The sequence below is a fragment of the Musca vetustissima genome, unplaced genomic scaffold (assembly GCF_032173495.1).
Source record: "Musca vetustissima isolate MV318-11 ecotype Yass unplaced genomic scaffold, APGP_CSIRO_Mvet_v1 utg37201, whole genome shotgun sequence".
Classification (NCBI taxonomy): Eukaryota; Metazoa; Arthropoda; class Insecta; order Diptera; family Muscidae; genus Musca; species Musca vetustissima.
In genome coordinates this window covers 83,339-107,503 of record NW_026888913.1, presented here as the reverse complement: position 1 = coordinate 107,503, position 24,165 = coordinate 83,339, and the positions used below count along the sequence as shown (strand labels likewise).

Sequence of the window (24,165 nt, the reverse complement as noted above, 5' to 3'; positions counted from 1 at the left end):
CATAGAATTCCGTGTTATTTGTTCGGATGTTAACAGCAATTTTCTCCGTAATTTCTTAATTTGGGGTTTTGGGACGTGAAACCCTAAATTTTATCCATCATTCATTCCATTCTTAATATAGTTTTACGTTTGGACACATCCCACGTTTAAATTTGAAGCTTCAACAAGTTAATTGAGGATAGATATTAATCGATATTTTGTTGTTGTCTTCTTTTTACAGGATTAATCGAATTAAAAACATTTCTTATATTTTGTTCATAATTGGAGGATAAAATAGCGTTACAAGGAAATAGTCTATTAATCTAAACAGTATAATAAATATATTAATCATGTATTTTCATCTAGCCCGCCAAAATCAGAAATTCTTCAAACAAATTTAAATAATTCGATAACTCCAATTTGACTTTTGCAATTAAAAGTTAATTAATCGATTACTTCCACCATCGACCTAAGTACCCCTTGTCATTGGGACGACAACTAGCGTCACTTATTTTCAAGAAAAGTTTATAGACGTTGACGTTCAGAAAAAGTGATTGTGTTGAGAAATTGTTATTTTTTTAAGACGAAAAAGTGTTAAACGAATTCAAATTTATGATCATTTTTATATTTTGATTTTTTTAAATTGCAACAACAAATAGAAAAGAATTGCATTGCATCCAGATGGCGATTGAAACGAATAAACTTTTGCTGTCGACACAGCAGGAAAAACCAAATCATTATACGTAAATAAAACCAGATTTTTTTCGAAACCAAAAATGTTTTTTTGCATCTTTGTGTACAGTTTTAATAATAATAATTTAATATGTATTCTATTTCATGGTACAATCGCGCGTTCGGATTTGTGAATTATTTCGATATTGTTGTGCAGATATTTAAAGGAATTCCGTGTGGAACAGTGCCAGTCCTTTTTGCAACATAAATGCAATCAGCATCGACCCTTTGTTTGCTTCAATTGGCATTTCCAAAATCAAAGGCGCCGACGACCGATAAGAAAGCGGGACGGCACCTTCAACTATAGTGCCGACAATTATTGCACAAAATATGATGAAACTACGGGCATATGTCCAGATGGTGACGAGTAAGTATTAATCATTGAAAATCAACCCAAAATATGTTTGCAATGGGAAATTGCGTATTATTGTGAAAAAGAGAAGAAATGAAGTCGTAGTCTGGTTGGAAGATGTGTGTGGTGTGTACGTGTTTGTTTGTGTGTGTGTGCCTGTATCTATGCTGCTCTATGTGCAGTTTTTACTTTCAAAATACATCTCCATATTGTTGTTGGTAGAATTCATAAATTCTAATTAAAATTCATTTTTGAATTTGTTGTTTTTGTTAACGAAAAAACCAAATAAAAACATTTGTTGATGTATTGTGTGGCTTTGCCAAATTACTTCGTCTTATTTATCCACCCTATCCCCCCCCTCCATCAACAATCATTCCATTAGTAGTAGTTGGCGTTTTTTCGTCTTCTTCTTCTTCTTTGAATGTGTATTGCTTTCATCATTTACGCATTTATTTTGTTTGTATTGTTTTTTCTTGTTTCCCTTTTGATCTGTTGTGTTGTTTTTTTTCTGTTTCCATTCATTTTTGCCGCTTCTCTCTCCTTTACTCATTCGTAATTGGATTTTTTTTGTCTCTGTTTAATTGTATATGTTTTGCTTATTTCGTTTTAATGTTTTGTTCTTATGGTTTGTTGGTGTGAGTGTGTGTTTGTGTGAATCATAGGGTAGGTAATCGGTTATTCTTCATGCGATATCACAACAAAACCGAGAAGAGTAATGCTGTCGTTGGCGTTTTTTTTTTCGTGTGTGAACATATTGACGTTTTCATTGAGTTATACGTAATGGAGTGTTAACTGTACTACTGGATTTAATTTGGAATCAAATTTCGTTATATGGGGACTGAAAATAATTTCTATCATTTTTCAAGGCGCCTCTTAGTTCTTTATTAAAAAAAATGGAACATGAAGATGGCCAATTCAATTCTTTCCAACTCAAGTAATTTGTCCAATTGGAATTGTTGATTGTAGGCATTTACTATAAATGCATATAGCAACAGTTGTTCAAGCAATGTAAATAAACATAATAGTATAATATCCTCTAACCGAAAAAGAGAAGAAGCTTAAATATTATGAAAAGAGTACCAAAACATACAAATTTCTAATTTAATATATTGTTTCTGCTAATCCTAGGTTTAGCCTTACCTTGGATATAACACAGTTCTTCTATAACGTACTAATTTGGTTCGCTATAACCGTAATTATGAATTAAATAAATAAATAATTCACTGTATTTAGATACAATTTGAAGATGGAGACAATCGGTTCACTTCCGATCTTTTGAAACCGATCCTGGCTTTGTGGCTAGGTTCCCATTCATGAGAAATAAATTGAATTGAATAAATCATATACTGAAGGAGGTAATGTTGTACAAAATAGGATATATTTCAGAATGTTGGAATATTAAGAACATATCTGCCCAACAGCCTGTAAATAGATGTTCGATACTTCCTTCCACTACGCACAAAGAGGATAGCAGGAAATTACAGTATCATTCCATTTGGAAACAAAAGGTCTGATTTTTATATCCTCTACCATAAGGTGGAGTGTATATTACATTTCTCATTTCGTTTGCAACACCGCGAAATATTCACCTGAGCCCCCATAAAATTTAAATTCTAGATAGAGATCGCAATAATGAAGATTAAACTTTGAAATTTTGCACCTACAATGTTATTATTCCTAGGATGTTTGGTATTGAAAATGTGACATATCGGTCCCCATATAAGGGTACCTCACAATATTCGGTACTGTATTGTAATATTTTGAGTTTTCCCTGGGTAGATATTTTGTAGGAACCAAAAATTATCAATGTTGGTTCACTTATTGGGGTAGTCCACATGTAACGGTTAACAAGTTTTCCAACCTAATCAGCTGTAATTTGGCATTTATGGTTTGCACTCCTACCAAAAAATTATCAATATTGGTCCACTCAATATTCGGTATTTAGAAGCTTTTGAATACGTTTTTCAACCAAATTGTCTCCAATTTGATAAGTTGAGTTCTCACTAGGTAGAAAATGTTCATACTAATATTGAACCATTTTTCCATATAACAGAACAACCCCCAAATATTCTCTAACTAATTATTCTCTAACTACCCTAAACAATGAATCCCGAGTAATGTATTGTTGAGTAGGCCCTTGTATCTTTCAGTTATGAAACGTCCCATAGACATATAGCCAAAATTACGGGATGTATGTATTTCGTGAAAAGGGAGAAGTCATAACCAGATCCATATTATCCCGCATGGTGAAGGGTGTTCCTTGACAAGGATTCGATAAAGAATTTGTATACCCGTACAAAACTATGTTGTAAGGGTATTATAACAAAAAATATTAGTCCTAGTATACCGATTGTCATATCTTAACTAGAAAAAAAACTGACCAAAAACTTTAGTTTATCCAGGAAGAGTTGTTGACCTTTAACTTGATACCAATTATAGTGATGTATCTACTCGGATGTGGAGTTATATGTAAATATTTACAGGGATCTACCTATTTTGATATTGTTTAGTATCCCGCTACTTCGTAAGCGAATGTCGGAATTATTTAAAAACCATAATTAAAATGTTAGTACCATTTAGTACCTATATTCTCTTATAGTACGTATTACCAAAATTACCTCCATATCTAAACACTTCACACCAATTCTGACCGCAACAGAAATCTTGCTTTATACATAATTAGGTATCATTTATTAACCTCTTTGTACTTTATTCCCAAAATACCCAAATTTCAAATATAGGTTCACTTATATTTGAAATTTGGTCCAAAATGTATCTATTTTAGTACCAAATTTCTATTACTACCTTCATAATGAAACCCAATGGAAATCTTATTAACTTATTTACGGATTCAAGTTCTATTGGTTCACTCAAAATCATAATTGTACCAAATTTAGTGCCATTTAGTATACATTAGTTGACATTTCTAAAACCTTCTACATACCCCAATCCTACACCCCAACAGTGATTCTTATTTAAAATTTCAAGATTACAGCTTTATCGGTTCACCCAATCCAAATTTGGTAACATTTAGTACACATTAGTAGAAATTTCCAAAACTTTCTTCAGAGCCCAATCCTACATCCCTACAATGATCCTATCTCCAAATTTCTGGATTCCAGATCCATTGGTTCACCCAAAATTTAGATTGTACCAGATTTAGTACACATTAGTAGGAATTTCAAAAATTTCTTACATAGCTCAATTCTACACCCCAACAGTGGTACCAGCTTCAAGTTTCAAAATCCCAGTCCTATCGGTTCACCTAAATCCAAATTTAGTACGAATTTAACAATGGTCCTAACTCCAAATTTCAAGAACCCAGCTCTGTCAGTTCACCCAAAATTCAAATTGTACCAAATTTAGTACAATTAATCACCCATAAGTATGAATTTCCAAAATTACATCGATACCCCAATCCTACACTCCAACAGTAACATTGTTTCCTAATTTCAGGATTCCGGCTCTATTGCATCACCCGAAAACTTCCTACATAGCTCATTTCCGATGCAGTAGTAGTCAATTCCACAATGCAGTAGTAATATTTTTTTTCCCTACATATCGCTATCTTACACTTCGGATCAGGATTCCAGCTCCATCGATTCCTATAAATTCAAATTGTATCAAATTTAGTACCGTTTAGTACACATGAGTAAACGCTTTCAAAACCATCTCCTTATATCCACCCTACTTCTCAACCCTAATGCGCATTCTAAATTTCAAGGTTTTAGCATTCACATGTTACGATATTGTACCAAATTTAGTACATTTTAGTACTTTTCGCATACTTAAAGTTCGAATGTCCAAAACCCCCTTGGTTATATCTATTCTACACTCCATCAGTGAACCTCATTTTAAATTCAAGAGTTCTAGGTTTACCGGTTCGACAAATACAAATGATATTACATTTAGTACTTTTCGTACCATTGGTACCTTTGGACCAAGAGTGACCCTCACCCAAAATTTATCTTATCTTCAGCTGTTTTGTCTGGGCGTTGATGAATCGTTAAGTCAGTCAGTCAATCACTTTACTCTTTTATTAGTATAGATACCATTTCTCAGTTCATATTTTGTATAGGACTCTTTATATTTTTGTCTGTTCAATAGTGTTTTATGTAGAACAACACCTCAGTGTTATTTGAACGGTATATATTATTACATTTGATATTATTATTTTTTTTTTCTTAAAATTCACTCAATTTTTTCTACTCCGTTTCAGTTGTCCATTTTTACATCGCACAGCTGGTGATACCGAGCGACGTTATCATTTGCGTTATTATAAGACATGTATGTGTGTCCACGATACAGATAGTCGTGGTTACTGCGTTAAAAATGGCCATCATTGCGCATTTGCCCATGGTAACCAGGATCAACGGCCACCGGTGTATGATATAAAAGAACTGGAAGCTTTACAAAACGCCGAGTTAACATTGGATGGTGCCAACGCACAGAATGCATTAGACAAGGAACGTAATCTTATGAATGAAGATCCTAAATGGCAGGATACCAATTATGTGTTGGCCAATTATAAAACAGAACCCTGTAAGAGGCCACCACGTTTGTGCCGTCAGGGCTATGCATGTCCACAGTATCATAATAGCAAGGATAAGCGTCGTAGTCCACGCAAAGTTAAATATAGGTGAGTAAGCCATATGCTAATGGAAATAGGAAAACAGATTAAAATAGGTTTTTAATTTTTTATAGATCCACACCATGCCCCAATGTCAAACATGGCGAAGAATGGGGTGAGCCGAGCAACTGTGAGGCTGGAGATAATTGCCAATATTGTCATACTCGCACAGAACAGCAATTTCATCCGGAAATTTACAAGTCAACAAAATGCAACGATGTCCAGCAGGCTGGCTATTGTCCTCGCAGTGTTTTTTGTGCATTTGCACATGTAGAACGTAAGTACACATACTCCACCCGTTCACATTTGTATATTTGTATAATTTAGAAATTGTTTTTTATTCTACAAGAACTCTTTTTTTGTTTACTTTAAACAAAATTGGTGTGCTTTTTTCCACAACCATTTTATTATTGACTACCTACCTATATCCACAAAAAAGTCGTAGTTATTTCTTTTTAAAAAGATTAGAATATTTTTGAAAACAAAAAAAAATCAACTCCCTTAAATATTTTATAAACTCCGTCCATTAAAACTATACCTACAAATGCTTTGTTTCGAAAACACCTACATTCACTACTCTTTCAAAAATGTATTCTTCCTTCCCTGCCACTTTCAAATTTAATCACATACACGTATTTCTTTAATTTCATTATACGAAAAAAAAAAATACATACAAGTATTTATTTAATTGGAAAGCTAATGCATTTTAGAAGAGAAGCAACCGAAATGACTTTTTTCTTTATCGTTTTCTTTTTTTCTTAATTCCTTTATCTGTGTATGTTTCGAAAAAAATCAACTAATTTTTATAAATCATCATCATCATCATGTCAAAAATAACAATTGGTCAAAATCAAAAAATAAATCGTCCACGTGTCCTCCTCTTCCTACAAATCAACAACTCTACCACATTCATCAACGATATGCAAATTTTATTGAAACAAACAAACAATTAAAATAGCCTACATTGTCACTGAGGAGAAGTCCCGCGACATAGATGCAATTACCACAAATTTAGCTTTAAGTGATTTAATATCAAATGCTTTGCCCGATATCAAACCTAAGGATGCAACAAACAACAAAACAGGATTAATGACAATTGGCGAAAATGTATGTATTCCATTCAAATTGAATATATATTATATATCTCTATATAAATATATGCCTTGTATCTATATATTATTAGTAAAACCAAAAAAGCAAAGCTAGAAAACAGAACACAACAAACTTATGTATAGCTGTTACATTATATACATACCTTCTACGCTCTTCCCTATTAGCTTGTTTCAAAACTCTTTCTAATTATATTAAATTTTATTTCAAGATACTATTTCATTTCCTAATTATGTACTTATAATGCTTACAGTACACATCAAATACAAATTTTATATAGACATCTAAATTATGAATATTCATCCAATTTCATTTTTGGCCTTTATAGGGGTTTAAATTCAACTCGTTTTCCTTTTTTTTAGAAGATATGCAAATTTTATTATCCTAAATTCGAGTATACACTATTGACTGTCGTTCTATAATAGTCCTACATGGTCGACCATATGATGCCCTACACAACTACCTCTGAACGTAACGTGTGAGCATTAATAGCAGGGCTAGTTATTCTACTAGTACTCCAGCTAGTTTTCCGTCAAGCAGAACTCCTACCAGTTCCAAAGGTTGTTGTTGTTGTTGTTGTTGTAACAGGTTGGCTGTTGACGAAAGTTCTTTCCTGAAAAATGTGATAGAAGAAAACGGAAGAAGGAAAAGGAAAATATATTAATTAATTAATTAGGAATTCGGATTTGAAGAGGGTAGCCGGAGAAATTGTGCCACCTCTAATGGCTTTAGCCATAAGTCTATGGGCAGTAGACTCGTAGGCTCGGACGGACAATTGAATAAATGGTGTGTGTCGTGAGGGCTTTGCTGGCAGGAGGGACACCTGTTTAGGGTTCCGGGGACAATGCGCTCTCGATACGAGTTGAGTACATTGCTGTATCCGGACCTTAGTTGTGCCAGAATTGAACGGGTTTGCCTAGGGAGAAGCCTCTCACTTTCCGAAATTGCAGGAGGATGTTGTTGTAGGACTTTATTGCATCTGTAGCCATTTATGGCATCGGAGACCGCCAGTTGATGCACGGATTTCATCGCATTCGCTATCGACAATCTGTTGACGTCCGATGGAATGACGTCTTGGATGCCATCACGATAGCGCCTGAAGTCCTGGCGGATGTGTCGCGGAGGTGGATCTGCCATCACAATGTGATGGTTAGGATGACACGGCAGATAGCATGCCAGCAGGAACTGTCTAGTCAACAACACATTATGTTGCTTGACTGACAGCATCCTGGTCTCCTCATGGAGGTGATCGACGCTCGTCATCTGGACACACCCGGTTGCAATTCGGAGTGCATTATTTTGGGAAGTTTGCAATGATCTCCATTGTGTGTCGCTAAGGAAAGAAGTCCAGACTGGGGCAGCATAATTCAGGATGGAACGACCTATAGCCTTATAAGTCGTTACCAGCGTTTCTTTATCCTTGCCCCAGGAGGTGCCAGCCAAAGCTTTCAGAACTTTATTCCTAGCTTTCACCTTCTGGTTGATGTAATTGGAATGCGAGGAGAAATGAAGGAGGCTATCGAAGACCACCCCAAGGATTTTCGGATTATGGACGGTGGGGATGCGCCTACCTTCAACGGAAATGTCAAGTTCTAGATTGACTTCTCGCGTCCAGGAAGTGAAAAGTGACACGGTAGACTTTGCAGTGGATAATTTTAGATTGCGCTCCCGGAAGAAGTTGGTGATGGTGGCTAGATAGCTGGAAATTCTTGCACTTACGTCGTCAATGTTAACGCCGGACGAAATAATCGTACAGTCATCGGCGTACGACACCACTGAAACATCTGGTGGAGGAATGGGGAGTTTCGCAAGATACATGTTGAACAAAATGGGAGAAAGGACACCGCCTTGCGGTACTCCCATTTTGATCTTGCGATATTTGGATTTTTGGCCACGGAACTCAACGAAGGCCTGCCGCCCATTAAGGTAGTTGGCAAGCCAACGTTTGATATCACACGGAAGGGTGGAATTTGTGATATCGGAAATCAGCTCGGAATGATCGACCGTATCAAACGCCTTGGACAGATCTAGAGCTGCCACAATGGTCCGTTCAGGTGGTCGTCGCTGATTGAGGCCATTCGCAATCTTGGAAGTAATTTCTTGCAAAGCCGTTGTTGTGCTATATGATTCCCTGAAACCGTGTTGGTGGGGAGCAAGAACGAAATGCTGTTTCAGGGACGGAAGCAATAGAGACTCTAAAACCTTGGCTACTGGCGACAGCAGAGAAATCGGGCGGTAGGATTCCCCATTAGTAGCGGATTTATCAGGTTTTAGGATTGGAATAATCCGGGCAACTTTCCAAATGTCAGGAATTACCAACTGTGACATCGATAACTCGAGGACTTTGGTCAGATAACCCAGCCCTATTGCCCCAAGCTTCTTTAACATGAACATGGATATGCCGTCTGGACCAAGGGCTTTGGATGGTTTGGATTTGGAGATAATTGCCTCTACCTCGCTGGATGTAAATGATAGTGGCTGCAAGTCTCTTTTAAGATTCTTGGATCTCCGGATAACTGCTCGCTTGGTCCTGTTCTGCGAAGATGGATGCTCAATGAATTGGCGGCAGAACTGCATTGCACATTTTTTGGCATCGGAATGTTGAATGTTATCGAAGGAAATAGCAGGGAGATTTTTATTTCTTTTGGAACCAGATAGACTCTTAATTGTGGACCATAGCTGCTTGGAATTAATGTTGCAGTGGTTAAGGTGTTCTAACCATTTAGAGCGCCTGTGCTCAAGGACTAGAGCATCTATCTCAGCGCTAAGCTGCGGAATTCTGTCGTCAGCGGGGCTTTCGGCACGGAGTTGGTCGCGTTGCTGTGCCAATCTGGATGCCCTGGATGGATAATTTGGTCTCATTAGAGGAATTCTGCCCGCAGGAATAAAGCGTTTTGCCGCTTTTTGAATAATTTCTCGGAAAATCTTCTCACCCTTTCTGGCACATACGGGTGGCGGCATAGGACTTAAGGAGTCCTCAATGAATTTTGTGAAGCCGTGCCAGTTGGCTTTATTATAATTCATGAATGTACGCTGATCGGGCTCTACGAAATCGCTGGGTTTCTCTACCGTGACCAGGATGGGAATATGGTCTGAATTTAAAGCGACCTTGGTTTGCCAGGAAGTATATGGAAGGAGCGATGGACTGACGATGGAAATGTCCGGAGAGCTCGAACACCTGGCAGTGACTCTGGTAGAGGATTCCTCATTGATGGAAGCGAAATCGGACTCGTCTATCTGGTTTGCAATAAGAACACCGCGAGGATCATTTGGAAGTTGAGAATACCATATCTCATGATGAGCGTTGAAATCGCCAAGAACAAGTTTATTATCTCCCTGCAGCAGATGGATGATGCTTGGATGATAACTAGCCCCAATGCTGTTGACGGGCGGAATATATACATTGACAATTTCAATTTCAGCATCGTCGGAATGAACTGAAATGCTCAAAACCTCCAGGAAAGGATCAGACTGGGAAGGAGACGGAGGGGTAGTCAGAGTATATCTGACATCTCGCTGGATGATGAATGCGAGTCCCCCGCCATGGTCTCTATCTCTGTCTCGCCGAATGATATTGTAATTCCCGGAGGAGGATAAGGAACAACTACTGGTCAGCTTCGTCTCTTGCAAGGCAGCAATGAGGATGTTGTTTTCATGCATGAAGTTTGTGATCTCAATTACCTTATTCCTAAGACCATTACAATTAAATTGCATGATTAGGAATGAGGTATTTGGATCACTCCCCTGCATGGACTGCTGCTGTGGAGGCAGGCGGGTGGAGTTATTCGGCGAACGGAAAACCTGCCTGTAACGCTGTTGTCTGGATGGGAAGTTTTGAGCATTCGTTGTTGGAATAGGATGACTAGAAGGAGTGCTAGTCGGAACACTAGAATGAATTCTACTTGATGAATGGCTAGACGGAGTGCTAGCCGTAGAATAGGAAGAGAAGCTAGTAGAATAACTAACTTCACTACCAGTATGAGCACTAGTGGTCGTACTACTGGATGGAGAACTAGACGGAGTGCTAGCCGTAGTACGCGAATCACTAGTAGAATAACTAGTGGAACTACCAGCGTTGGAACTGGTAGGAGTTCTGCTTAAAGGAAAACTAGCCGGGGAGCTAGCAGCAGAACTGGAGGAAGAGCTAACGGAATGACTAGCTCTACCACTAGTACTCACACTAGTAGCAGTACTACTGGATGGAAAACTAGACGGAGTGCTAGCCGTAGTACTGGAAGGACTCCACTGGATTCTAGCGGATATTGCTGGATTGTTAGTGCAGCAATCGGCTACAAAGCCTGGATTCCAATTCCTGTGTGAACGCAGGGTGGTACATCTTCTCATATGGCACCAGTTTCTGCAGCCATTGCACCTTACAGATGTCATATTTCTCCGTATTACTTCCCCGCAAACCGAACAGTACCACTTGGAGTTCTGGGCAGGTTGCTGAGAAGGGATGGAATTTCTCGGGGCTGTTGGAGTTAAGGTGCTAGATGTCGAAGGCTGCAGGCAACAGCTGGCAATGAAGCTGTGTGACCAGTCGCGGTGTGAGGTGAGACCTGAGCACCTCCTCAGGTGACACCAGTTGTTGCAAACATTGCATCGCACAGATGTGGAATTTGCAGCGATGCGTTGATGACACACTGAACAAAACCAGACATCAGGGCCTGGGTTTTGTTCAACGCCGGCACGGATTAAAAGAATGGCGAGCAAAGCTGCCGACATGAATTGCTCACCTGCGGAAAAAACTTTCGTTTTGTACAGCTGTCGCTGGGTTGACAATCCCTGGCCGAGTCGAACTCGGGTCGTTCCGGAGCGTAGATCCGATTGTCGTGGGAACGTGGTTTTTGGTACCCAAGTGTTGCTTTTGCTGTAGTTTGTAGGGAGTGGGCAATTCTTTGCCATTGTGCTTCTATACTATTATCGGGACAAGAAGTGATTTCGTCAAGCAGGTGGGTAAGTTGAGCGGAGTAGGCTTCTGCTATCTGTTGTGTTCACAGCTATTCGACGTCGAGTTTCCGTGTTGTATTAGATCGCACCTTTGCTGCAACATTAATACGAGTGTCAACTTTGGCTGCTTCAAGGTAGTGATCCGCGTCGATATTCACTCCTCGGATCGATCGAATGTCTAAAACACTGGATGAATGCCTTCGGTCTATCACAACATGATCGATTTGACTTCTCGTTGTTTGATCGGGAGAAATCCAGTTGGCCTTGTGTATATCGAGATGCTTGAATCTGGTGTTGTTATCACCACGTTTTTTTGCTGCCACGAAGTCAATCAACCTCATGCCGTTGTCGGATGTTTCTTCAGGAAGGCTGAATTTTCCGACAGTGCGACCAAAAATATTTTCCCTTTCGATTTTTGCATTAAAATCTCCTAGCAGAATTTTAATGTCATGGCCAGGGCAGCGATCATATGCTGTTTCTATGCGCTCGTAAAAATGTCTTTGGTCTGCTCATCTTTATCTTCGGTCGGAGCATGGGCGCAAATAAGACTGATGTAGAAGAACTTCGCTTTTATACGGATTTTAGCAATTCGCTCATCTACTGGAGTGAATCTGTAGACGAGGTCTTTTATTCTCATGTTAACCATAAATCTGCAGCCAAATTCATGTCTCGTTTCATGGCAGGGCGTAAGCATCTGATTTATTTACACCTTTTTCTTTGCTTTCTCATAGTAGTCGGATTTTCCGAGTGTGGGCAACTGGGTGACTTCGTGGTACATATCAGCTCACTATTTCATGAAAGGGTGATGAAAGTAGCTACTCCATGTGACACCGCGGGAGGTCAGTGTCCACAATTGAGATGAAAGAGGGTCCGAGATAAGTCCAGGCCTTGCCAAGTTAAAGGTAATCAGTAGCGTTAATTGAGATGTGGAGATCAACACAGTTATTCTGAAGAAACTATTAATTATGTGGCAGAACAACTGTAGCTCAAGGGGTCTGTAAACACGAGTAAAATATGATGTGGTCTTCTGGCTAGCTGATGTTCATAGAGTCTAAATAGGTGATCCAAAGGGAGTCATAATAGACATGCTAAAGAGTGTTTTATAGGCGATCTATCTACGTCTTTACAGAGGAACCAGAAGGCTCAGATACTCTTTGTAGGTGAGCTGAGCCTCAAAAACATTTATAGTATTTATGGATGAGTAGGAAATAGTCTGTATGGACGAATTGGAAGTAGTCTTTATGAAGGGACGTCTTTAGACAATGTCCAACATTGCAAACATTTGCAAAACATGGCCCACAATAGAAACAAAATCATATAACTAAGACATAAAAATGTCTAAAAATTTATTGCAGTCATAATGTGTTCGTATCGTATCTCTGTTGCGAATAGTTCATGGCTTTGGGATGGCCATAATAACTGCTGGTCTGTGCGCCCGTGCGGTGATTGGTTAAGTAAGCCTTTTTTCCATGAACACCGAACCCCCTGAAAGCCTAAAATGTTGAGGTAGCAAAGATGACTACCAAAAAAAATAAAAACAACAACAACGAAAACAAAAACAGAAACAAATCCTGGCATTACCGAAACAACCATGTTGGCCATAGCAAATGATATGGTCGACATCTTTCTTTAAGCCATAATCTGGGTTAACCTTCATATTGCAGCAGCGGCAGCAGCATCTGTTCATGGTAGTAAACTTGTGGGTTTGTGGGCGAGTGTGTCTATGTCTGTGTATTGTGCGGTCAATGTATGTGTGCGCTTATAAAAATGAAAATAACTAAAACAACACCATAATTTTATTTACATTCAATGGGTTTTCTGTTTTTGTTGTTGTTTTTTTTTTTTTTTGGTACATTTGTTGGCCTGCTTCTCCTCTTATCTCCTCCACAAAGTTCTCTCTAGTTTAGCACCCACTTGTTCTTTTATTTCCTCCAAAAAAAGGGGTAGATTACCATGGCCACTCGGTTTTTTGTTGTTCTTGTTGTTGGTGTAGGACATTTGTTTTTCTATGTGGCAGCTGTTTGTTTGGAGTGTTCAATGTTTAGATTAAATTTCAATGACGTCATTTGTTATGATTTGGCCTTTATGTGGCCGGAGGGCATAACCGGCATTTTTTGGTATCTCAGGCTAGGGAGAAACCAGAAACACTACCATCACCAGAATGTCATTTGCCAAAAATAACAGCAAACAGCAATACTTTGTTTTGCAAAAGATAGGAAATAACCTTTGTTGTTTGTGTTGTATTTTATTCACCATTGTTGTTGTTGTCAAAGTGTTTCTGGCTATGCCTTTTGATAATAATTTTTGGCTTTACGATTTCGCATAAATTTATTTTATTTCATGGTGGTCTGGAAATACAATTAGAGCAGAGCCAGAAGAATATTGGACAGGAAAAAAGAAATCCACGCCTTGAAAAATATTCTTTAAAAATCCACGCCTTGAAAAATATTCTTTAAAAATCCACGCCTTGAAAAATATTCTTTAAAAAATCCACGCCTTGAAAAATATTCTTTAAAAAATCCACGCCTTGAAAAATATTCTTTAAAAAATCCACGCCTTGAAAAATATTCTTTAAAAAATCCACGCCTTGAAAAATATTCTTTAAAAAATCCACGCCTTGAAAAATATTCTTTAAAAAATCCACGCCTTGAAAAATATTCTTTAAAAATCCACGCCTTGTCTAAGGCCTTGAAAAAATATCCTTTAAAAATCCACGCCTTGTCTAAGTAGGCCTTGAAAAAATATCCTTTAAAAATCCACGCCTTGTCTAAGTAGGCCTTGAAAAAATATCCTTTAAAAATCCACGCCTTGTCTAAGTAGGCCTTGAAAAAATATCCTTTAAAAATCCACGCCTTGTCTAAGTAGGCCTTGAAAAAATATCCTTTAAAAATCCACGCCTTGTCTAAGTAGGCCTTGAAAAAATATCCTTTAAAAATCCACGCCTTGTCTAAGTAGGCCTTGAAAAAATATCCTTTAAAAATCCACGCCTTGTCTAAGGCCTTGAAAAAATATTCTTTAAAACTCCACGCCTTGTCTAAGGCCTTGAAAAAATATTCTTTAAAAATCCACGCCTTGTCTAAGGCCTTGAAAAAATATTCTTTAAAAATCCACGCCTTGTCTAAGTAGGCCTTGAAAAAATAGCCTTTAAAAATCCACGCCTTGTCTAAGGCCTTGAAAAAATATTCTTTAAAAACCCACGCCTTGTCTAAGGCCTTAAAAATATCCTTTAAAAATCCACGCCTTGTCTAAGGCCTTGAAAAAATATTCTTTAAAAATCCACTCCAGTAGATGAGCAAATTGCTATAATCCGTATAAAAGCTAAGTTCTTCTACATCAGTCTTATTTGCGACCATGCTATGATCGAAGAAAAAGATGAGCAGACCAAAGACATATTTTATGAGCGCCTAGAAACAGCATATGATTGTTGCCCTGGCCATGACATTAAAATTCTGCTAGGAGATTTTAATGCAAAAATCGGAAGGGAAATATCTTTGGCCCCACCGTCGGAAAATTCAGACTCCATGAAAAAACATCAGACAACGGCATGAGGTTGATTGACTTCGCGGCAGCAAAAAAAATGGTAGTTAGCAGCAACAGATTCAAGCATATCGATATAGACAAGGCCACTTGGATTTCTCCGATCGAATAACGAGAAATCAAATCGATCATGTTGTGATAGACGGAAGGCATTCTTCCAGTGTATTAGACGAATATCGATGTGGACCATTACCTTGTAGCAGCAAAGGTTCGCACTCATCTTATTGTTGCAGCAAAGGTGCGATCTAATGTAACAGGGAAACTCGACATCGAAAAGCTGCAAACACAACAGGCCTACTCCGCTCAACTTACCCACCTGCTTGACGAAAGCACCTCTTGTCCTGATAATAGTATAGAAGCACAATGGCAAAGAATTGCCCACTCACTACAAACTGCAGCAAAAGCAACATTTGGTACCAAAAACCACCATCCATGGTACGATCAGGAGTGTAGTAATGCTACTGAGTTGAAAAACGCAGTGTATAGGGCAACCCTGCAAACAATAGCAGCACGCAATGCGAGAGAGAATTATCGGGAGAAAAGGAGAGAAGAGAGACGTATTCTAACAAATAAAAAAGTGTCAGTGTTGCCAGAAGGAGTGGACCAATGGATCCCACCTTCAGACTTGATGTAGGCTTGGTATCTTTACCAAGATTTCATTCAAATCGGATAGTCCGTTTGCATGTTATTATAAAATAAATTTTTACCACAATTTTGACAATTTTGTTGGGGAGGTACGAGATATGCCGATATACCCCATCTTCGAATTTAAACTAAGTTTTAAAGAAATATTAAGATGTGCAAAGTTTGGATGAAATCGATTATTCCCTTCGAGAATTATCGTGCGCACCAGCCAGACAGACAACGGGCGGACATGTGTAAATCGACTCCAAATTTTCTGAAACGGATTTTGTCCAAAAACATGGGGTCTAAAACCAATATTTCGATGAGGCATTTTCACCGTATCAAAGTGTATATTCCCTCATTAGCCTAAAGTCTGAGGGTATAAAAATAATGAATAAAGAAAAACGTGAGCAAATCGAGATGTACATGAGTCAGAATGAAGTCCGGAAATTTTACCAACGAGTAAAACACCAAACCGAAGGCTTTGGTGCAGGCACATCCTCCTGTAGAGATAAAGAAGGAAACCTGGTGACAGATACAGTGTGATGAGGATCTGGAAGGAGCATTTTGAAAAACTTCTGCTATCAAATAGTAGCGGTTAAGAGGATACTCTAGAACCAAAAATAGATGACGGTATATAGTGTATACCACTTAGCCAAGATGAAGTCAGAATAGCAATCAATCGGCTGAAGAATAATAAGCAGCAGGTGCCGATGGGCTACAATCCGAATTATTCAAGGCTGGTGGTCAGATACTGGTCAGAAGCATGCACCAGCTGATTAGTACAATTTGGCAAGAAAAATGCATGCCCAATGATTGGAACCTCAGCATCCTGTGTCCCGTGTACAAAAAAGGAGACACGACGATATGTGCCAACTATAGAGGAATAAGTCTCCTTCCCATCGCATATAAAGTGCTATCCAGTGTGCTGTGTGAACGATTGAAGCCAATGGTCAATGACATCATCGGACCATACCAATGCGGCTTCAGACCTGTTAAATCCACCATTGACCAGATTTTCACTCTGCGCCAAAGTCTGGAAAAGAACCACGAAAACCACATCGACACATACCACCTATTCGTCGACTATAAAACCGCATTCGACAGCCCTATCCGTTCAGAGGTGCTTAAAGCCATATTAACGTTCGGCATTCCTGCAAAATTAATACGGCTAACTTTAAGTGGCACAAGGTCAGCAGTTAAAGTCTGAAAGGACCCATCGGAACCCTTCAATACCCAACGAGGATTCAGACAAGGTGAAAGCTTATCGTGTGATCTTTTTAAAATCCTGCTTGAAAAGATCATACGAGCCGCAAAGGTGAACTCTGTACACCAAACAACACATGTTACTCGCCTACGCCGATGACATCGACATAAAGGGTCGAACATTGAGAGTGGCAACAGCCAGATTTGAACAAATTGAAAAGGAGTCTGCCAAAGTGGGTCTGACAGTAAACGGCGAGAAGACCAAGCTGATGAATCAACGCGCAAGACGTCCAGTAGACTCGGACCAACTGTGGAACTTGAGAACTACAGCTTCGAGGTAGTTAGAGATGTTATATACCTTGGTACCGCCATAAACAAAACAAATGACATCAGTTTTGAAATTCGGAGAGGGATAGTGTTGACCAATAGATGCTACTATGGTCTATGTAAGCAGTTTAGAAACAAGGCCACCTCCCGCCAGATCAAGCTCACACTTTACAAGACGCTGATACTACACGTGCTGTTATATGGATCAGAAGCATGGGTACTTGCGCAAGCAGATGAGGCAGCTCTTGGGGTGTTTGAAAGAAAATTTTTCCGAAAGATCTACGGGTCGATCTGCTTCGATGGTGAATATCGGCGTCGAATGAACAACGACCTTTACAATTTATACGCGGACATGGACATAGTCAGTCGTATTGAGCTGCAGCGACTACGGGGCTAGGTCGTGTTGTGCGAATGAATGTGAATGCCCCAGCTCAAAAGGCATATAAAAGCGAGCCTACTGATGGTTCCCGTAGAAGGAGAAGGCCAAGATCGACGATCCTTAAAAAATATTCTTTAAAAATCCACGCCCTGTCTAAAGCCTTGAAAAAAATATTCTTTTAAAAATCCACGCCCTGTCTAAGGCCTTGAAAAAAATATTCTTTTCAAAATCCACGCCCTGTCTAAGGCCTTGAAGAAAATATTCTTTTCAAAATCCACGCCCTGTCTAAGGCCTTGAAGAAAATATTCTTTTCAAAATCCACGCCCTGTCTAAGGCCTTGAAGAAAATATTCTTTTCAAAATCCACGCCCTGTCTAAGGCCTTGAAGAAAATATTCTTTTAAAAATCCACGCCTTGTCTAAGGCCTTGAAAAAATATATTCTTTTAAAAATCCACGCCTTGAGTGGGTCCTTGAAAAAATATTCTTTAAAAAATCCATGCCCTGTCTAAGGCCTTGAAAAAATATATTCTTTTAAAAATCCACGCCTTGTCTAAGGCCTTGAAAAAATATATTCTTTTAAAAATCCACGCCTTGAGTGGGTCCTTGAAAAAATATTCTTTAAAAAATCCATGCCCTGTCTAAGGCCTTGAAAAAATATATTCTTTTAAAAATCCACGCCTTGTGTGGGTCCTTGAAAAAATATATTCTTTTAAAAATCCACGCCTTGTGTGGGTCCTTGAAAAAATATATTCTTTTAAAAATCCACGCCTTGTGTGGGTCATTTAAAAAAATATTCTTTAAAAAAATCCGCGCCTTGGGCGGGTCCTTGAAAAAATATTCTTTAAAAAATCCACGCCTTGTGTGGTTGGCCCTTGAAAAAATATTCTTTTAAAAATCCACGCCTTGTGTGGTCCTTGAAAAAATATTATTTAAATAATCCACGCCTTGTGTGGTCCTTGAAAAAATATTCTTTAAAATTCCACACCTTGAAATTTTTATTTTTCAAAAATTGTCCCACTGTTCTGCTTCCTCGAATGGGTATCACACAATTCTCACCCAACATCTGTTTTTGTTTGTTTCACATGATACAACTTCATAGCACTTTTATGTCAGCATCATCATCGTGTTTGTGTGCGGACGTATATGTAAGTGTATTTGTTGTCACACATTGTATAGCTGGGGTGCCGTTCGTTGCATGGCAAGGATATGATAATAATTTTGTTATTGACCATGTTCTGTTTCCGTAAGCCGCTTTCTTTTGCCAAGAGTAGCATTGCGGTTATGAATGTGGTCCAACAACAACAGTAGCAGCAACAACAATAACAACAATGCGACATGTTGTTAGTGTAAAGGATGCTGCTGTTGTTCGATTCTATTTTTATTGTTCTATGTGTTAGTGGGGTTGGTAGTTCTGCATACGCTTAAAGGAAAACAAAAGCCTACACTTATGAGACAGTGTGTGTGTCCTGCCGATGTTGATACTACTGCTCCAGTGCTCCACATTCATTATTTGTGTTGGCATTGGTTTTGTTTTTCGGATTCTGCCTGCAAAAATAAGCATGTTATTGTTTTCGCTCTCTTAGCAGGTGTTCATTTTCCGGTAGTTCAGGCGCCTGTGCGGTGAGGCTGAGAGCCCTACCGGCCACGTGCTTTTATTTTTCCAAAATTGAGTGAATTTCTTGAGTGGAAAATTTCCCCACGGAACTTTCTCTCCGGTGCTCGCTCTCCCTTTTCAAATAAAAATTCATTGCTGTTTAGTCCACAACCTACCATAGGCAAAACCAAGTCATTACCATTCAGTTCGCTGCCATTTGCGGTTTTTCATTTATTTTTAATTTGTTTTTCGCCATTTCGTGGATTTATTAAAGAATATTTTTCAAGGGCCAACTGAGGCGTGGATTTATTAAGGAATATTTTTCAAGGGCCCACTGAGGCGTGAATTTATTAAAGAATATTTTTCAAGGGCCAACTGAGGCGTGGATTTATTAATGAATATTTTTTCAAGGGCCAACTGAGGCGTGGATTTATTAAAGAATATTTTTCAAGGGCCAACTGAGGCGTGGATTTATTAAAGAATATTTTTCAAGGGCCAACTGAGGCGTGGATTTATTAAAGAATATTTTTCAAGGGCCAACTGAGGCGTGGATTTATTAAAGAATATTTTTCAAGGGCCAACTGAGGCGTGGATTTATTAAAGAATATTTTTCAAGGGCCAACTGAGGCGTGGATTTATTAAAGAATATTTTTCAAGGGCCAACTGAGGCGTGGATTTATTAAAGAATATTTTTCAAGGGCCAACTGAGGCGTGGATTTATTAAAGAATATTTTTCAAGGGCCAACTGAGGCGTGGATTTATTAAAGAATATTTTTCAAGGGCCAACTGAGGCGTGGATTTATTAAAGAATATTTTTCAAGGGCCAACTGAGGCGTGGATTTATTAAGAATATTTTTCAAGGGCCAACTGAGGCGTGGATTTATTAAAGAATATTTTTCAAGGGCCAACTGAGGCGTGGATTTATTAAAGAATATTTTTCAAGGGCCAACTGAGGCGTGGATTTATTAAAGAATATTTTTCAAGGGCCAACTGAGGCGTGGATTTATTAAAGAATATTTTTCAAGGGCCAACTGAGGCGTGGATTTATTAAAGAATATTTTTCAAGGGCCAACTGAGGCGTGGATTTATTAAAGAATATTTTTCAAGGGCCAACTGAGGCGTGGATTTATTAAAGAATATTTTTCAAGGGCCAACTGAGGCGTGGATTTATTAAAGAATATTTTTCAAGGGCCAACTGAGGCGTGGATTTATTAAAGAATATTTTTCAAGGGCCAACTGAGGCGTGGATTTATTAAAGAATATTTTTCAAGGGCCAACTGAGGCGTGGATTTATTAAAGAATATTTTTCAAGGGCCAACTGAGGCGTGGATTTATTAAAGAATATTTTTCAAGGGCCAACTGAGGCGTGGATTTATTAAAGAATATTTTTCAAGGGCCAACTGAGGCGTGGATTTATTAAAGAATATTTTTCAAGGGCCAACTGAGGCGTGGATTTATTAAAGAATATTTTTCAAGGGCCAACTGAGGCGTGGATTTATTAAAGAATATTTTTCAAGGGCCAACTGAGGCGTGGATTTATTAAAGAATATTTTTCAAGGGCCAACTGAGGCGTGGATTTATTAAAGAATATTTTTCAAGGGCCAACTGAGGCGTGGATTTATTAAAGAATATTTTTCAAGGGCCAACTGAGGCGTGGATTTATTAAAGAATATTTTTCAAGGGCCAACTGAGGCGTGGATTTATTAAAGAATATTTTTCAAGGGCCAACTGAGGCGTGGATTTATTAAAGAATATTTTTCAAGGGCCAACTGAGGCGTGGATTTATTAAAGAATATTTTTCAAGGGCCAACTGAGGCGTGGATTTATTAAAGAATATTTTTCAAGGGCCAACTGAGGCGTGGATTTATTAAAGAATATTTTTCAAGGGCCAACTGAGGCGTGGATTTATTAAAGAATATTTTTCAAGGGCCAACTGAGGCGTGGATTTATTAAAGAATATTTTTCAAGGGCCAACTGAGGCGTGGATTTATTAAAGAATATTTTTCAAGGGCCAACTGAGGCGTGGATTTATTAAAGAATATTTTTCAAGGGCCAACTGAGGCGTGGATTTATATTTTTCAAGGGCCAACTGAGGCGTGGATTTATTAAGGAATATTTTTCAAAAAATTTTGTCACAATCGGTCAAATATTTGGAGTTTGGTGCACCATTTACCTAAAATCGGACGAAACTATATATGGGAGCTATATCTAAACTGAACCGATTTCAATAGGGTTCGTCCTTGGGCCAAATAAGTAATTTGTGCCAAATTTCATTCTAATCGGATTATAAATGCGACCTGTACTCACACAACTGTACGTCACAAAAATACATGGACGGACGGACAGACGGACATGCCAAAATCGACTCTGAAAATGATTCTATGCATTTTCTCAAAAGGAACCATGGGTCTCGATTTTTTTGTCTGTTACAAACATATGCACAACGACATAATACCATGTACCACCATTGTGGTGAAGGGTATAAAAATACCTTCGCTCCAAAATAATGATGCTGAGAACAACGTTTATCTATCTACCTACGTTTTCAACGCGACGCTAGCTTAGGGTAGCATGCACTGCACCGCCCCAATCAATCATTCAAAAAATTGACAAATTTCGCAAATGTTTTCTCCTTTATGGATTTTTCATCACATACCAGGCGACCAGAACAAAAAGAAATTATTTTTTTAAAGGAAAAATGTACGAGTGAAACATTTTAAACAGGACATAAATTCTGAGCATACTTTCAGGCGCTTTTGTAAAAAAATATGGAGACTGTTAATCCCATGCAAGACCATTCCGCAAGAATTTCGGTACTAGACTCTAATAGCAATATGGATCATGAAGAATTGTCTGATGAAGATTTTCAACTCGTGCAGAAGAAAAGGAAAATCGCAAGTAGCAATATAAAAGCAAAAGTAGATTTATCAAATGTTGAATTTAGCATTCCTAAAAACGTACCTCATACATCGACCTCGACATCTAATAGATTTGCACTGTTAGGTGACCTTGATGTTAAATCTAATAGCTCGTTGTATAAGACAGTCCCATTGAAAGACACGGCAAATGTAGAAAAGCCTAATGGTAATAAGAAATCTTTTTGTCCCCCAATCTTTCTTTTTGGTGTAGATATGCAGAGTCTAATTAAAGATTTAGAAGCCCGAAATATTGTTTTTAAGATAGTGAACAAAAGCAGACTTAAAAGTAAACTCTATTTACAAGATACACAAGTTCACACAGAATTAATGAGCCTCCTTCGCGAAAAAAAATTAGATTCTTACTCTTTTACACCAAAGGAGATGAAACGACAATCCATGGTTTTGCGTGGCCTCTTGTATGAGTCAAACGTAGAAGATATTAAAGCGGATATTGATAGGTTAGTTCCTGATACAATTGATAATGTCTCCAAGTTCACTACTTCATTCTCGAGGAAAAACAATGTTGACACGGGTCTTTTCCTTGTAACTTTGCTTCCTGGTAAATCGGTGTCCGAATTAAAATGTCACAGGTATATATTGAAGCAACTAATAACTTGGGAGTTGCCACGAAGGAATTTGGGTGACGTACGATGCTGGCGATGCCAGAAATGGGGACATATGTCAAAAAATTGCAACAGAGAGTCCGCCTGCGTAAAGTGCGATCAAATCCATGCTAGAGGGGAATGCCAATTTGTGCAGACTGAGAGTAATTTGCCATATTGTGTAAATTGTGGTAATCACGGTCATCCAGCAAGCTTCAGGGGTTGCTCTGAGTATAAAAAATATGTTGAGTTAAAGAATAGAGCTAGAAAAGTTGCGAAAGAGGGAAAAGAAAAAGCTAATACTAATGTCCTAAATGCCTTTAACTCTATTATTAGACCGAATGTTTCATTTTCAGATGCATCTCGAGGTGTTATTAATGCTCGTAGTCAAATTCCATCTCCCAAACCCAAGATTATTGAGGAATTCTTAAAGATCGCAAACGAAATTTGCCCTCCAAAAACGATTGCGCTTGAAAATAAAATAGCTACATTTCTAAGAGAGTTAAAATCGATTTCAAAGGATGAGGCTATACAGCAATGTATAAGTCTTTTACGCGAGGTGAATGAAGTTTATGGTCCGTAGCTTCCTAAACCTAATTACATTTAACGTCAGGTCACTTATTGAGTATGGCCGTAGATTCGAACTATATAATCTAATCAACAAGTTTGATGTTGACATTGCATTCCTTCAGGAAACTCACTTGCGCCCAGGTGTAAGAGTTAGTTTCGAGGGATGCAATTTTATTCGGGACAATAGTGCGCAAGGGGTTGCCATATTGCTCAGGCTAAATTACAAGTATAAAATTGAAGATATTCCTGATTTCTGTTTTCCTTGTATATTTATCTCAATAGATGTTTCAATTAATGGGGTTCCTAGGAAAATTTTACTAGGCTCCATTTATATCCCTGGGAATTCTAGTCATACACAAATAAACAGTTCTTTAACTAGTTTAGGAAATTATTCAAGAGGTTTCGATTTCACCTTTGTTGGCGGTGATTTCAATGCTAAACATGTTTCATGGGGGGATTCTATAAATAACCCTAACGGCACTTGCTTCTACGACTTTCTTCAACAACACCCCTTTATGTTCACAAAAATTTCTTCGACTGAACCCACCTTTCCAAATGGTTCATCATTCCTGGACCATTTCATCGTAAATTCTAATTCTTCGGATCTACCAAACCCTTCATATTCCACCACATCCTTGCCCACATTTTCAGACCA

General features: G+C 38.4%; 1 protein-coding gene across 1 annotated transcript; it reads left to right on the top strand.

The window, feature by feature from the left end:
• Nucleotides 1-660: 660 nt before the first annotated feature.
• LOC133336713 (RING finger protein unkempt-like) lies at nucleotides 661-6,899 on the top strand. The gene is made up of 5 exons (XM_061544993.1): nucleotides 661-722; nucleotides 869-1,078; nucleotides 5,283-5,702; nucleotides 5,768-5,970; nucleotides 6,652-6,899. Exons 1-5 carry the CDS (start codon nucleotides 661-663, stop codon nucleotides 6,897-6,899), a joined length of 1,143 nt encoding a protein of 380 aa, XP_061400977.1.
• Nucleotides 6,900-24,165: the final 17,266 nt, after the last annotated feature.

Bases quoted from the DNA above. Each gene is read 5' to 3' on its own strand.
- LOC133336713 (XM_061544993.1), top strand. From the start codon at position 661: ATGGCGATTGAAACGAATAAACTTTTGCTGTCGACACAGCAGGAAAAA. The intron at 723-868 runs GTAAATAAAACC...ATTGTTGTGCAG, and splicing joins GAAAAACCAAATCATTATAC to ATATTTAAAGGAATTCCGTG. The intron at 5,703-5,767 runs GTGAGTAAGCCA...AATTTTTTATAG, and splicing joins CCACGCAAAGTTAAATATAG to ATCCACACCATGCCCCAATG.